The sequence below is a fragment of the Entelurus aequoreus genome, linkage group LG04 (assembly GCF_033978785.1).
Source record: "Entelurus aequoreus isolate RoL-2023_Sb linkage group LG04, RoL_Eaeq_v1.1, whole genome shotgun sequence".
Taxonomy (NCBI): Eukaryota; Metazoa; Chordata; class Actinopteri; order Syngnathiformes; family Syngnathidae; genus Entelurus; species Entelurus aequoreus.
In genome coordinates, this window is record NC_084734.1 from 2,945,353 (window position 1) to 2,960,563 (window position 15,211).

Consider the following 15,211-nt stretch of genomic DNA (forward strand, 5'->3'; position numbering starts at 1 on the left):
ATTAATATTAATATCATCATATTGCCTTTTTGTGGTTTGTCTATGCAAGCATGTCCACCAGGAACACATTCCAAATACCCTTTCACTGTGTTTTTTCACGAAAAAAACCCAGTTATTTCAGTTCAATGAAAATAAGCACATTCATCAAAAAGTTGTGTCATTCAGATCCGCAATATCGTCTGGATTGAAGGGCATAAAATATGACAAAATACATTGACACAAAACAACAATCACATCTAATTCTAAAAAAAGTCATAAAAACCTTTGAAGCACATTTTCATGCTCACTTTATATGTACTGCTAAATAAGCACTTCTTATGTAATTTTGATGTCATTAATATAGTAGGAATAGCCATCATATGGTCAACAAAAACAGGTTGTTTAATGAAGTCATGTGGACTGGAATATGCACAAAACAAAAACACTTTTGTAAGAAGTATAATTTTATTTTAAAAAAGCTCCACATTGATTTTTTTTTTTCAGTAACTACTTCATGTCATGTAATGTGAACTAAGATGCAGAAGATGGCACTATTTAGCCATTTTGTTACCATCCAGGGCGGGGAATCATTTGTTTGATTTGGTAGAAGGTATTGGAAGAGAAATATAGCTCTGTGGTGCTGACATCCACACGGGACAAAGAAAACAATCTTTTTGGGCTGTATTCGAAATGAAACCTTAATTATTTTGTCTGGAAGATCACCTGGATGTCTATAAAAGAGGTTATTGTAGCACACTGAGTCTTATTTGCCGTGTATAAGGAATACTGGACATCAATGTGACAATGAGGCCACACAAAAGGTACGTGCTTCTCATTGTGTTCTTGTACACAATTCCTTGTGTTTGGGCTTCAGTGACTCATTATTCAATCCCAGAGGAGCTCAAAGAAGGATCAGTGGTTGCAAACCTTGCAAATGATCTCAGTTTGGATGTTACAAGTCTGATTAGACGCAAGATGCGAGTCGACATCATCGCTAATAAGAAATATCTGGACGTGAACAAAGAGACTGGGGAACTGTACATTTTGGAGAAGATTGACAGGGAACATATATGTAACACGAAATCGACATCGTCGTGTTATCTCAAGCTGGAGGTGACACTGGAAAACCCACTGCGTATTTTCAACATAGAGTTAGAAATACTAGATATGAATGACAACGCCCCGCAGTTCAGACGTGACTCCATTCATTTAGATATATCTGAATCTACACCAGCCGGGGAGAGATTCTCTTTGAGCAATGCAGTCGATCCTGATGTGGGGAGCAATTCAGTAAAAACATATCATCTGAGTGAAAGTGATCATTTTAATATCGAAGTTCAGACTGGAAGAGATGGGTCGAAATTTGCAGAACTGATAATGAAGAGGAATTTAGACCGAGAGCAGCAGGCTACACATCATTTAATATTAACGGCAGTAGATGGCGGTACACCTCCTCGTTCTGGTACTGTCAATATTATTGTCAATGTTTTAGACACCAATGACAACGCTCCTTTGTTTAATGAATCTATTTACAGTGTGAAAATAATGGAGAATTCTCCTATTGGAAACCTTGTTATTGATTTAAATGCTACTGACTTAGATGAAGGCTCCAACTCCGATTTAACATATTCATATAGTTTATACACACCAGAGAAAACACAAGAAACATTTCACTTAAATCCTTCTACTGGTGAGATTACTGTTAGAGGAATGTTGAATTATGAAGATTTTAAGATTTATGATATGGAAGTTATAGCAGCAGACAAAGGAGTCAACAGTTTATCAGGACAATGTACAATTAAAATTCAAGTTGAGGACATGAATGACAACCATCCAGAAATATCTATTAAATCTTTCCAAAGTCCAGTCAGTGAGAATATTGATGTTGACACGGTGATAGCAGTGGTCAGTGTGAGTGATAAGGACTCAGGTGACAATGGAGTAGTGGATCTTCACATTCCTCGTAAAATGCCTTTTAAACTGAGGGAGTCCTCTGATAACTATTACGAGTTAGTGGTCTCCGAGCCATTAGACCGTGAGAAGGTTCCAGAATATGACATCACCTTCACTGTCACAGACCGAGGCTCCCCTCCTTTGAGTGACAATGAAACCATGACTTTACAGCTGCTGGATGTGAATGATAATGTTCCACACTTCCCTCAGTCCTTTTATACCATACGTGTGATGGAGAATAACGCTCCTGGCACCTTGCTCAGTTCACTCAGTGCGTTTGACCCTGACCTCCATGAGAACCAGTACCTAGTGTACTTCATCCTAGAGAAGGAGATCGTCAACACCTCCATGTCCATGCTGTTCTCCATCAATCCAGAGAACGGGAACCTTTACGCACTAAAGACTTTTGACTATGAGATGGAGAAGGACTTTCTTTTCCACATCGAGGCCAGAGACTCTGGCTCTCCTCCACTCAGCAGCAACGTCACAGTCCACATCATCATTATGGACCAGAATGACAACACCCCAGTTATTGTCTCTCCTTGGCGAGCGCACGGCTCCGTGGTGGAGGAGAAGATCCCCAGATCCACTGATAAAGGATCTCTGGTTGCCAAGGTGATAGCTTTGGACGTGGACTCGGTGCACAACTCTCGCATCACCTACCACTTCCTGCAGGTGACTGATGCCACCTTGTTCAGTCTGGACCAGTACAATGGAGAGATCCGAACCATGAGGATGTTCAGTTACAAAGATCCACGTCACCAGAGACTGGTTGTTGTTGCCAAGGACAACGGGGATCCTGCGCTCTCTGCTACAGTCACCATCAAGCTGTCCACGATGGAGACTGCTGTGAAGGCCCACTCGGACATGACTGAGGTGCCCATGGAATACGACATCTTCTCAGACCTCAACCTGTATTTGGTCATCGGTCTGGGCTCAGTGTCCTTCCTGCTGCTCATCACCATCTTGGTCACCATCGTGCTCAAGTGTCAGAATACCAAGCCCAGCATAGCGGCTCCGCCCAGCAGGAACAGTGTGATCAGTGAGAGGAACTCCACCATCGCAGATTCCACTCTGGTGTCCAACGATGCCTACTGGTACAGTCTGTTTCTGGCAGAGACCAGGAAAGGAAAGATGGTGGTCAGGCAGCCTGTGCCAAAGGGTTCCCGATACATCGTGTCCAGTATTCCCAGGAGCACAGGCATGTCTGAGACTAGTGGCTCTGCTCCTTCAACCTTGCAGGTATGGAATGACACAATGTTTCTATGTTGCATTAATCAGTTTAATGTTATATTTTACTTTAATTCAGGACCGTAATTTTGCATGTCTACCGCATTTTGATGATCAACATGTTTTAGTTGTTTATCATCTTATCCATTCATAGGTCATGTAAATCCCTATAATAGAGCATTGCTGCTCTATAATATTCAGGTAAACTCAACATTGGTGACTTTTAGATGTGCTCTTTTGTAAATATACAATAAGTCAAAATTTACAAAATCAACAAGATTAAGAATGCTTCATTTTACACTAATTTTCCATTACTTAAGGAACACACGTTCATTAAAAAGGCACCGTTTTAATAGTATTTTCTGTTCCCACCATACATTTTATTTAATTTTTTGTATTTTATTTACCAAAAAAACACAAAGATTAAATGTTTTGTCACCATCAATCACAATCCTCGAAGCTTAAGGAACTTATTTCAGCATTACAAACTAACAGGTCTGCATGACTTAAAGGGGAACTGCACTTTTTTGAAAATGTTGTCTTATCTTTCACAATCAATATGAAAGACATGACAACGGATGTATTTATCTTAAATGCATTCTAACTCATAAAAATACATATATGAAAGTCAGTTTAAAGCGAAGCCATTGGGAGGTCCTCTATTCCGCCCATAAAACCCAATAAAAAAACATCCAAACTCGCCAACAACACCCAATTTGCGTGACTTGAATATTATTGTATTATTGTAAGCGCTAATTGCGTTGTGGTCTGTGCAGCCCTTTGAGACACTCGTGATTTAGGGCTATATAAGTAAACATTGATTGATTGATTGATTAATTCAGACCAACTATTTATAACGTGTCATGATCACGAGTGTGTTTGTGTATATGCCCATTGTCTTTGGGTGTAGTGGAGTTGTGTTCATAAGCCCAGTCATTCTGCATGCAATGCAAGCAAAGTTCGACTTCCAGGTGTCGTTGAGGAGGTTTAGTTTGCTTTGTGTATAATTTTAGCTGTTTGCAAATTCACTACGTCTTGGAATTTCAGTATTTTCAATTCAATAAATAAAGGGTTTGTATGTTCTCTACATCCAACATTATGCATTATTTTAACTGATCTTTTCTGTAACACCGTTAATGAATGAAGTGTACTTTTGTAGTTATTTCCCATATTTCTACACAATAACTCAGATATGTAACACTAGCGAGCAGTGGAGAATACAAAGTGATTTTTGGTCTAGAACATGTTTTGCTTTGTTCATTATTGATGTGTTTCTTGCTACTTTACGTTGTATATTTTTTATATGTGTGCAAGATGGGAAGGTGTGTGTCGAGCATTGAGTGTAATATTTCGCAAAAACTGTGAAGCAGAGTCTATGCCTACAGTTTTTTCCAATTGCTTACACACTACATTTTACATTTCCACGCAGTTAACAAAAATCTATACACAGTAAACAAAACCACTGTGCAGATTTGCCTAATATTAGACATAGACTCTGCTTCACATTTTTTAGCGAAATATTACACTTAATGCTTTACACACACCTTCCCATCTTGCACACAGATAACGATTGTGATACACACACTTTCACACTTTACACACACACACTACGATTGTGATCCACACATCTTTACACCTTACACAAAGATAAGGATTGTGAAGTTACTTCCTGGTCAATCCAAAGGGCTGGCTTGCCAACGACCCACACTAAAGGCGGCATAGCTCGGTTGGTAGAGTGGCAGTGCCAGCAACTTCAGGGTTCCAGGTTCGATTCCCGCTTCCCCCATCCTAGTCACTGTCCTTGTGTCCTAATTGGGCAAGACACTTTACCCACCTGCTCCCAGTGCCACCCACACTGGTTTAAATGTAACTTAGATACTGGGTTTCACTATGTAAAGCGCTTTGAGTCACTAGAGAAAAGCGCTATATAAATATAATTCACTTCACTTCACAATTGAACACATCGGATAATCACATCCACCAGGTGTAAAGACACACAGGTGATGCATTGGAAATACAGCTTTCAAGTGGGTGCTACAGCTATACACTTTTTTCCATTTGTATCTCCAGATCTTTTTTTAATTAGTACTGCATGTCATTGTTGACTACCGTGATATGTTTCTTTACCTGACTGTGGTAACAATTCATATTTTCAGTTTGCAGCATCATTGTTGAGCACTTCTTGAAAAGCTTACAGGATATTTTTACTTTCTCTTTAGGTCCTTCCGTATAGGCCCACTTCAAAGTAAACAATGACGATTGCTATGGATTTGCCAATATATTTTGTCAAGTTTCAGTAATCATGCATCACATATGCTAAAAAGGTGGGGCAAAATGCGCCAAATGTGATTTCTTATAGTAAATAAATATGTCGATCGAGAGGGGGTTTGACATTCATATACCGGGGACGGCGTGGCGTAGCTGATAGAGTGGCCGTGCCAGCAAACTGAGGGTTCCTGGTTCAATCCCCACCTTCTACCAACCTTGTCATGTCCGTTGTGTCCTTGTGTCCACCTTTACTCCTGATGTGTCGTGGTTAGGACCTTGCATGGCAGCTCCCGCCATCAGTGTGTGAATGGGTGTCAAAGAGCTTTGAGTACCTTGAAGGTAGAAAAGCATTCAAGTATAACCCATTCATTTATTTATTTAGTGAAATAGGGTTTTTTACAAATGTGTTTTGCATTGATCACTGTTCCGGGTAAGTCATTCCAATAGTGTCTTATCATTTGAAGTCTGTGTGAGATGAAAACAAAACTACATTTTTACAAATGCTTGCTTTGTTTTCGATGAATGGGCATATGTTTTGATCGAAGTGTGTCATTTTGAAAATAATCTAGGGATTAAGAAAATTGAATGTTGTGTTTGGAAAAGTGTGTAAATCATTTTTAAAAAAAGACACACATGTCAGAGTCTGTTGGTGACGAACCCCAAGATGCAGAGATGGCAGGCTTTGTCCAGGAAAACATGATTTAATGTTCATAAAATAAAGGGAAAAACACAAACCAGGAACTAGGAATAGCCAAAACTGAAAACAGGAACCAGCAAACAGAAAAACTGGAAACAGCTAATGGCTAACAAGAAAACACAAAACAAAAGAGCTAACAGGAACAGCTTACCGCTACGACGACAGGTACAAGGACAAGTAGTAGCACGACAAGTAGTAGCTGTAACGATATCTACACGACAGCTAGGAATGACATTGACAGGTAGACACTACAATAATCCAGCACCGAGTGGAGGACAAAGCAGGTTTAAATAGCAGCTGGCTGATTGACACCAGGTGTGGCCAAGTGCCAATCAGCCACAGCTGAGGGGACAGCACTCAGAGAAACAAACAGGAAACTGAACCAAAATAAGAGTGCTGACAGGAAATAAAACAAACAGAGGAAAAACTAAAACTTAACCAAACTGTCAGTGACAAGCCTGACAACATAGTTGGTACAATTGTGCAAATTAGGCAAATCTGCACATTGGTTTTGCTTAATGTGTGTAGACCAGGAGTCTCCAACGCGGTGCCCGCGGGCACCAGGTAGCCCGTAAGGAACAGATGAGTCGCCCGCTGGCCTATTCTAAAAAAAGCTCAAATAGCAGCACTTACCAGTGAGCTGCCTTTCTTTTTTAAATTTTATTTATTTACTAGCAAGCTGGTCTCGCTTTGCCCGACATTTTTAATTCTAAGAGAGACAAAACTCAAATAGAATTTGAAAATCCAAGAAAATGTTTTAAAGACTTGGTCTTCACTTGTTTAAATAAATGCATTTTTTTTTTTTACTTTGCTTCTTATAACTTTCAGAAAGACAATTTTAGAGAAAAAATACAACCTTAAAAATGATTTTAGGATTTTTAAACACATATACCTTTTTACCTTTTAAATTCCTTCCTCTTCTTTCCTGACAATTTAAATCAATGTTCAAGTAAATTTATTCGTTTTATTGTAAAGAATAATGAATACATTTTAATTTAATTCTTCATTTTAGCTTCTGTTTTTTCGACAAAGAATATTTGTGAAATATTTCTTCAAACTTATTATGATTAAAATTCCCAAAAATTATTCTGGCAAATTTAGAAAATCTGTAGAATCAAATTTAAATCTTATTTCAAAGTCTTTTGAATTTCTTTTAAAAAATTTGTTCTGGAAAATCTGGAAGAAATATTGATTTGTCTTTGTTAGAAATATAGCTTGGTCCAATTTGTTATATATTCTAACAAAGTGCAGATTGGATTTTAACCTATTTAAAACATGTCATCAAAATTATAAAATTAATCTTAATCAGGAAAAATTACTAATGATGTTCCATAAATTATTTTTTTAATTGTTTCAAAAATATTCGAATTAGCTAGTTTTCCTCTTCTTTTTTTCGGTTGAATTTTGAATTTGAAAGAGTCGAAATTGAAGATAAACTATGTTTCAAAATTGAATTGTCATTTTTTTCGTGTTTTCTCCTCTTTTAAACCGTTCAATTAAGTGTAAATATCATTAATTATTAATAATAACATAGAGTTAAAGGTAAATTGAGCAAATTGGCTATTTCTGGCAATTTATTTAAGTGTGTATCAAACTGGTAGCCCTTCGCATTAATCAGTACCCAAGAAGTAGCTCTTGGTTTCAAAAAGGTTGGTGACCCCTGCTGTAGACGTTGTTAACTGTGTAATTTTTTTTTATTTAGTGTGAAGGAAAGAGTAACCCCTGGCTGCAGCCCGCAGATCGAGGAGGGGCTTATTTTCCCTCAATGTGGGCGGGCTCAACGTTGAGCCCGCGGGCTCCATCTGGTGGCGGAGATCCGAATATGGAAAAAGGTTCATGTATTTGATAGACTTAGACATTCCTACTTTTAACTTGTCAAATGTGTTTTTTTACCATGAAAAATATATATATATATATATATATATATATATATATATATATATATATATATATATATATATATATATATATATATATATATATATATATATAAACCATAGCATTTACCATGAAAAAAAAAGAATAATAATTATATATAAACCATAGCATTTCCAAAAGAGTATAGACACATATTATTTTGCACACTCAATTATATTAGCTAAGTCAAATAAACCAAAGACAGAATACTTTGCATCATTGATTTTATTTTTCACCCCAGGTTAAAAATGTTTGATCTGTAAAGAAAAAAAAATGTTGTAGCCTAGCCAAATACATTCCTTAAGCTTCCATAAATGTTTAACAATGGCAAGTATCAAGGTATTTTTCTGGCCCATAACAAGCAACCCTGTTCCCTGTTTCCAGTTCTGTTCATTTTCCACTGTCTAGAAAGGAAACCGATTGCGGTTCTTATAGGCACAATAACAATGCAAGATGTAAAACTAAGGTAATTGAAATAAGTGGAGGAATTACGCTTTAGTCTAGCAATAGTTGACTACAAGACTAATTAATCACATGACCTCTCACCTGTAGCCCTCCTTGCACTCGTCGCTGTTTTCTGTCCTGCAATCAGTCTTCTTCAGACCTTAGTGATTTAATGACAACATACATTCACTATGAAAACATTCATGTTGGTCTGTTGACCGTGAGTAAAACATTTTTTTTGTGATTTGTGATATTCAAAGCACTTACGGCATGGGGAAGTTCTGCAGGAGAGCGAGACACCACCATCTCCTAATTTGCAGCATGTTTTCCTTTGAAGAAGGAAATGCAGGAAGATGTTAATATCCATCCATCCATCCATTTTCTACCGCTTATTCCCTTCGGGGTCGCGAGGGGCGCTGGAGCCTATCTCAGCTACAATTGGGCGGAAGGTGGGGTACACCCTGGACAAGTCGCCACCTCATCGCAGAGATGTTAATATGTTGTAAAAAAAATAACACCTTGTACACTAAGCATAATGTGTCACGATTTACACATACCTCTCTGAAATCACAATTGGCCCCCATTACAATGTACAGAGTGTACTGTAAGCCAAGAGGTACTGCTTAATATAATGTCAGGCGTATTCCCAAGGATACATTTTTTTCAATACAAATTAATGTGGTTTTAATGTAGCAAGCAAACATTTTGACAGACAACAGCAATGCTATAACATGCTGATTTGGTCTTACCATCAAAACAAACACGCCACAGTTGTTGGAGCACCCTTGCTTTGTTAGGCCCTGAGGTGTGAACAATGTATTTTAATAAAAGTATGGCAAGAAAATAGTAAAAAGTTAGCAAGTGCTATTATGTAATGTCTCACCTGGACATCATTCACACCAAGCTCTCTCCAGGGGCCAGAAGAGAGGCTGTGAGCAACGTGTCTGTACAAATAATAAGCGAAATAAAAGTCACTCAACTTCAATCAACTTTTGATTGAAAAGCACGCATAAACGCTTGGAACAAAGCCTGAACTGAAAAAATAAAATCAATGATGCAAAGTCTTCTGTCTTTGGTTTATTTCACTTTGCTAATATAATTGAGTGTGCAAAATAATATGTGTCTATACTCTTATGGAAATGCTATGGTTTGGATATATATTTTTTTAAATTGTTTTTTCATGGTAAAAAAAAATACATTTGACAAGTTAAAAGTAGGAATGTCTAAGTCTATCAAATACATGAACCTTTTTCCATACTATGGTTTATATATATATTTTTTTAATTGTTTTTTCATGGTAAAAAAAAATACATTTGACAAGTTTTTTTTGTGTTTTTTTTTGCAAATATTTGTATTGAATTTTACAGTTAAAATGACATTTAACAGTCATACTTTGGTCACGCAAAACCTTCATACAATCGCACATCCACTCATACCCACTCACATGCACACTTGAGGAGAGAGGTGCACTTAAACTTTAACAATTCAAGGTTTACAGTATAAACAGTATTAGAAAAGATACCCAGATATTGTATATATATATATATCCATCCATCCCGCTCTGGCTCAGGATCAGCTACAGGCTATCCAGACCATAGTGGATGAACATTCCTCGGCATCAAGGATCCTCAGGAAGTGATCCCAAGATCACCTCTCGAGGACCTCTCCACCGTTCACACTTAAAAAAGAAAAGGAAAGTCACAGAAGTTGATCAGATGTAAAACAATACAAAATAAAAAGACACAAAAAATAAATAAATAAATAAGCAAATAAACCGTGGCAAGGCCATATCAGAAGTAACAAAAAAAACACAATAATAGTGTAGGATCAATACAGAAAATAATGAAGATAATAAAAAAGGAATAAAACTACAAAAAAGATGGCAGATACATTTGACAAGTTAAAAGTAGGAATGTCTAAGTCTATCAAATACATGAACCTTTTTTCATACTATGGTTTATATATATATATATTTTTTATTGTTTTTTCATGGTAAAAAAAATACATTTGACAAGTTAAAAGTAGCTTTATTGACGTTTGAGAATGTGTGCTGCCGGATCTCCGCCACCAGATGGAGCCCGCGGGCTCAACGTTGAGACCCGCCCACATTGAGGGAAAATAAGCCCCTCCTCGATCTGCGGGCTGCAGCCAGGGGCACTTGGAAGGAAATGGAAAAAAAAACTGTATTAGAAAGGCTCTATACTTGGAACACAGGGTGTCGTCGTTTCTCAGCCTTTGTGAGACTATAGTCGTCATAATAACATCCACCATTGCGCACAAGGCGAGCAGACGGAAAGGAACATCTCCCGGTGCAGGACGAACGGATTTGTATACTTGGAGGATTTAAAAACAAACAAACAAACAAAAAACCTGAATTTTGATTGCACGCCGACGAAAAAAAAAGAACGAAAACAATGTGTGTTTTTAAAAAGACAGAGAAGAGGACGAGGCGTCATCCGACATTCCTTCTTTTGTGCGCCGTCCTGCACTGCACGTCTGCGGTGACGCACTATTCCGTCCCGGAGGAAATGGAGGAAGGATCCGTCGTGGCCAACTTAGCTGCGGATTTAGGTCTGGATGTGAAAACGCTGCTTGAGAGGAAAGTGCGCCTGGAGACCATCGCCGGTGGGAAATATCTGGACTTGAACAAAGAAACCGGCGAGCTGTACATCGCCGAGCGCATAGACAGGGAGGCTCTGTGTCCCACCAAAATGTCATGTTACCTGAAAATGGAGGTGATCATCGACAATCCCAAACGGATATTCTACATTGAATTAGAGGTGCTGGACATAAATGACAACGCTCCTCATTTCCGAAGGGACACCATTGATTTGGACATTTCAGAGGCGACGCAGGCAGGTGAGCGCTTCTCTGTGAGCAACGCAGTGGACCCGGACGTCGGGGACAATTCTGTGAAAACATACCAATTAAGTGAAAGTAAATATTTCACTATAGAAATTCAGACTGGAAGAGATGGGTCTAAATTCGCTGATTTGATTCTGAAAGAGGCTTTGGACCGAGAGCTGCAGGCTGTGCATAAATTAATACTAACGGCAGTAGATGGCGGTACACCCTCACGTTCTGGCACTGCCAGGATTATTGTTCAGGTTTTAGACACCAATGACAACGCCCCTTTGTTTGATGAATCTATTTACAGTGTGAACATAATGGAGAATTCTCCTATTGGCAGCCTTGTTATTGATTTAAATGCGACTGACTTAGATGAAGGCTCCAACTCCGATTTAACATATTCATATAGTTTATACACACCAGAGAAAACACAAGAAACGTTTCACTTAAATCCTACTACTGGTGAGATTACTGTTAGAGGAATGTTGAATTATGAAGATTTTAAGATTTATGATATGGAAGTTATAGCAGCAGACAAAGGAGTCAACAGTTTATCAGGACAATGTACAATTAAAATTCAAGTTGAGGACATGAATGACAACCATCCAGAAATATCTATTAAATCTTTCCAAAGTCCAGTCAGTGAGAATATTGATGTTGACACGGTGATAGCAGTGGTCAGTGTGAGTGATAAGGACTCAGGTGACAATGGAGTAGTGGATCTTCACATTCCTCGTAAAATGCCTTTTAAACTGAGGGAGTCCTCTGATAACTATTACGAGTTAGTGGTCTCCGAGCCTTTAGACCGTGAGAAGGTTCCAGAATATGACATCACCTTCACTGTCACAGACCGAGGCTCCCCTCCTTTGAGTGACAATGAAACCATGACTTTACAGCTGCTGGATGTGAATGATAATGTTCCACACTTCCCTCAGTCCTTTTATACCATACGTGTGATGGAGAATAACGCTCCTGGCGCCTTGCTCAGTTCACTCAGTGCGTTTGACCCTGACCTCCATGAGAACCAGTACCTAGTTTACTTCATCCTAGAGAAGGAGATCGTCAACACCTCCATGTCCATGCTGTTCTCCATCAATCCAGAGAACGGGAACCTTTACGCACTAAAGACTTTTGACTATGAGATGGAGAAGGACTTTCTGTTCCACATTGAGGCCAGAGACTCTGGCTCTCCTCCACTCAGCAGCAACGTCACAGTCCACATCATCATTATGGACCAGAATGACAACACCCCAGTTATTGTCTCTCCTTGGCGAGCGCACGGCTCCGTGGTGGAGGAGAAGATCCCCAGATCCACTGATAAAGGATCTCTGGTCGCCAAGGTGATAGCTTTGGACGTGGACTCGGTGCACAACTCTCGCATCACCTACCACTTCCTGCAGGTGACTGATGCCACCTTGTTCAGTCTGGACCAGTACAACGGAGAGATCCGCACCATGAGGATGTTCAGTTACAAAGATCCACGTCACCAGAGACTGGTTGTTGTTGCCAAGGACAACGGGGATCCGGCTCTCTCTGCTACAGTCACCATCAAGCTGTCCACGATGGAGACTGCTGTGAAGGCCCACTCGGACATGACTGAGGTGCCCATGGAATACGACATCTTCTCAGACCTCAACCTGTATTTGGTCATCGGTCTGGGCTCAGTGTCCTTCCTGCTGCTCATCACCATCTTGGTCACCATCGTGCTCAAGTGTCAGAATACCAAGCCCAGCATGGCGGCTCCGCCCAGCAGGAACAGTGTGATCAGTGAGAGGAACTCCACCATCGCAGATTCCACTCTGGTGTCCAACGATGCCTACTGGTACAGTCTGTTTCTGGCAGAGACCAGGAAAGGAAAGATGGTGGTCAGGCAGCCTGTGCCAAAGGGTTCCCGATACATCGTGTCCAGTATTCCCAGGAGCACAGGCATGTCTGAGACTAGTGGCTCTGCTCCTTCAACCTTGCAGGTATGAATCACTTGGACACTTGTGGTCAGTGTATAGTGCCTTGCAAAAGTATTCCTCTCTATTGGATGTATTAGACGTTTATTTATTTTATAAAATTACATCATCGTCATTTTATTTTCGACTTTTTTGAGAAGTGGGTGGAAAAAGTAGTCTTGAATTTTAAAGAAACAACACTTATTTACAAATTGGTGACAGTCAGTCAAATAATATAAGATTAAAAACTGCACCTGTATCATGTAAGGCATTTTTTTTTTGGATGCACTTTTGGCTACAATCACAACACCACAACTTTGTGGATATTTCTCAATCAGGATGTTTGTACACCGTCATTTTCTCCTGTTTCTTTGCAGATTAGCTCAGTGTGTCTTGTTATTCAGGGGATTGGGTGTGAACAGTTATTTTTAAGTCCCCCCAGACATTCTCGTTTTGATTGAGATCTCGAAGACTTTGGAACATTTACTTTGTGGTCTTTGATGATGTTCTCTCTAGGATATACTGTATGTTTTGGGTTGTTGTTTTGCTGGGACTCCTAAGGCATGTCATTTTCTTTCGGGTTTGAACAGATTATCCTCCAAGAGTTGTTTATATTGTTTGGCCTTTATATTCCACTCTACCCTTTACAAGCCTTCCATGGCCTGCTTCTGACAATCATCTTCACAACATCATGTTGCCACCACCCTGCAGTGGAGATTGTGTGTTTGTGTTGCTGTGCAGTGTTTGGTGTTTTCCAAACAGTCTGATGGCCAAAAAAGCTCTAATGGCTAAAAAGCCAAATTTTTGTCTTATCAGACAAAACAAGCCTCTTCACATCAACAATATTCAAATTATATTTTATGTGATTTTTAATCAACAGTAGCTTTCTCGGGCAACAGGGTAACAGGGGTTAGTGTGTGTGCCTCACAATACGAAGGTCCTGGGTTCGATCCTGGGTTTGGGATCTTTCTTGTGGAGTTTCCATGTTCTCCCCGTGACTGCGTGGGTTTCCTCCGGGTACTCCGGTTTCCTCCCATCTCCAAAGACATGCACCCGGAGATAAGTTGGCAACACTAAATTGGCCCTAGTGTGTGAATGTTGTCTCTGTATCTGCGTTGGCTCTGCGATGAGGTGGCGACTTGTCCAGGGTGTACCCCGCCTATTGCCCCGAATGCAGCTGAGATAGGCTCCAGCATGCGCCCCCCCGTGACCCGGAAGGGGGACACGCGGTAGAAAATGGATGGATGGAGTAGCTTTCCCTTGCTACAGCTGCTGATGAACCTGTGTGTGTACAGTCCCTCCCATCTGGGCCAATGAAGCTCCTAACTTCTTCAGAGTATAGGTGTCTTGGTGGTCTCTCTTGTCAGTATTCTTTTTTCCCGATCACTCAGTTTGTGAATGGCCAGTTTAAGAAAAATACCATATCCTTTTGTTACCTAAATATGGATTTAGCTGGACTCTGTGGGATGCATCGTGAGTTGGGGTTATTCTTGTAGCCACCTTCTGTCCAAATATATTTAATAACATTTTATCTGAGTTGCTTGGAATTAATTTTTGTCTTCGTGTAGCAATTGTACAAATAATCAGGCACGTGTCTGCACAAGTACATGCCCTTTTGCCCTGCGCATACCTGTCCTTTCTGCCTGAGTCCAAATCATTGTATTTGTTCATTTAAGAACAATAATTTGGATATTTTAGCAAGTCCCCTCAAATATGTTTTTGAAACCGGACAGGTCGTATAGTTAAAAAGGAACTGCACTTCTTTTTGGATTGATGGATTGAAACTTTTATTATTAGATTGCACAGTACAGTACATATTCCGTACAATTGACCATTAAATGGGAACACCCAAATACGTTTTTCAACTTGTTTAAGTTGGGGTCCACATAAATCAATTCATGGTACACCTACTGTATATAAATATCAGCATAAT

General features: G+C 39.5%; 2 protein-coding genes across 2 annotated transcripts; both read left to right on the forward strand.

The window, feature by feature from the left end:
- The first annotated feature begins 639 nt into the window (after positions 1-639).
- LOC133648085 (protocadherin beta-16-like) lies at positions 640-3,249 on the forward strand. Its single transcript, XM_062043864.1, has one exon. The coding sequence runs from the start codon at positions 784-786 to the stop codon at positions 3,247-3,249; it is 2,466 nt and encodes an 821-aa protein (XP_061899848.1). The 5' UTR covers positions 640-783.
- A 7,523-nt stretch (positions 3,250-10,772) lies between these two features.
- Positions 10,773-13,311, forward strand: LOC133648186 (protocadherin alpha-C2-like). The gene has a single exon (XM_062044010.1). It carries the CDS (start codon positions 10,903-10,905, stop codon positions 13,309-13,311), a length of 2,409 nt encoding a protein of 802 aa, XP_061899994.1. The 5' UTR covers positions 10,773-10,902.
- Positions 13,312-15,211: the final 1,900 nt, after the last annotated feature.

Excerpts from the sequence above, each read along its gene's own strand:
- LOC133648186 (XM_062044010.1), top strand. The coding sequence starts at position 10,903 with ATGTGTGTTTTTAAAAAGACAGAGAAGAGGACGAGGCGTCATCCGACA.
- LOC133648085 (XM_062043864.1), top strand. The coding sequence starts at position 784 with ATGAGGCCACACAAAAGGTACGTGCTTCTCATTGTGTTCTTGTACACA.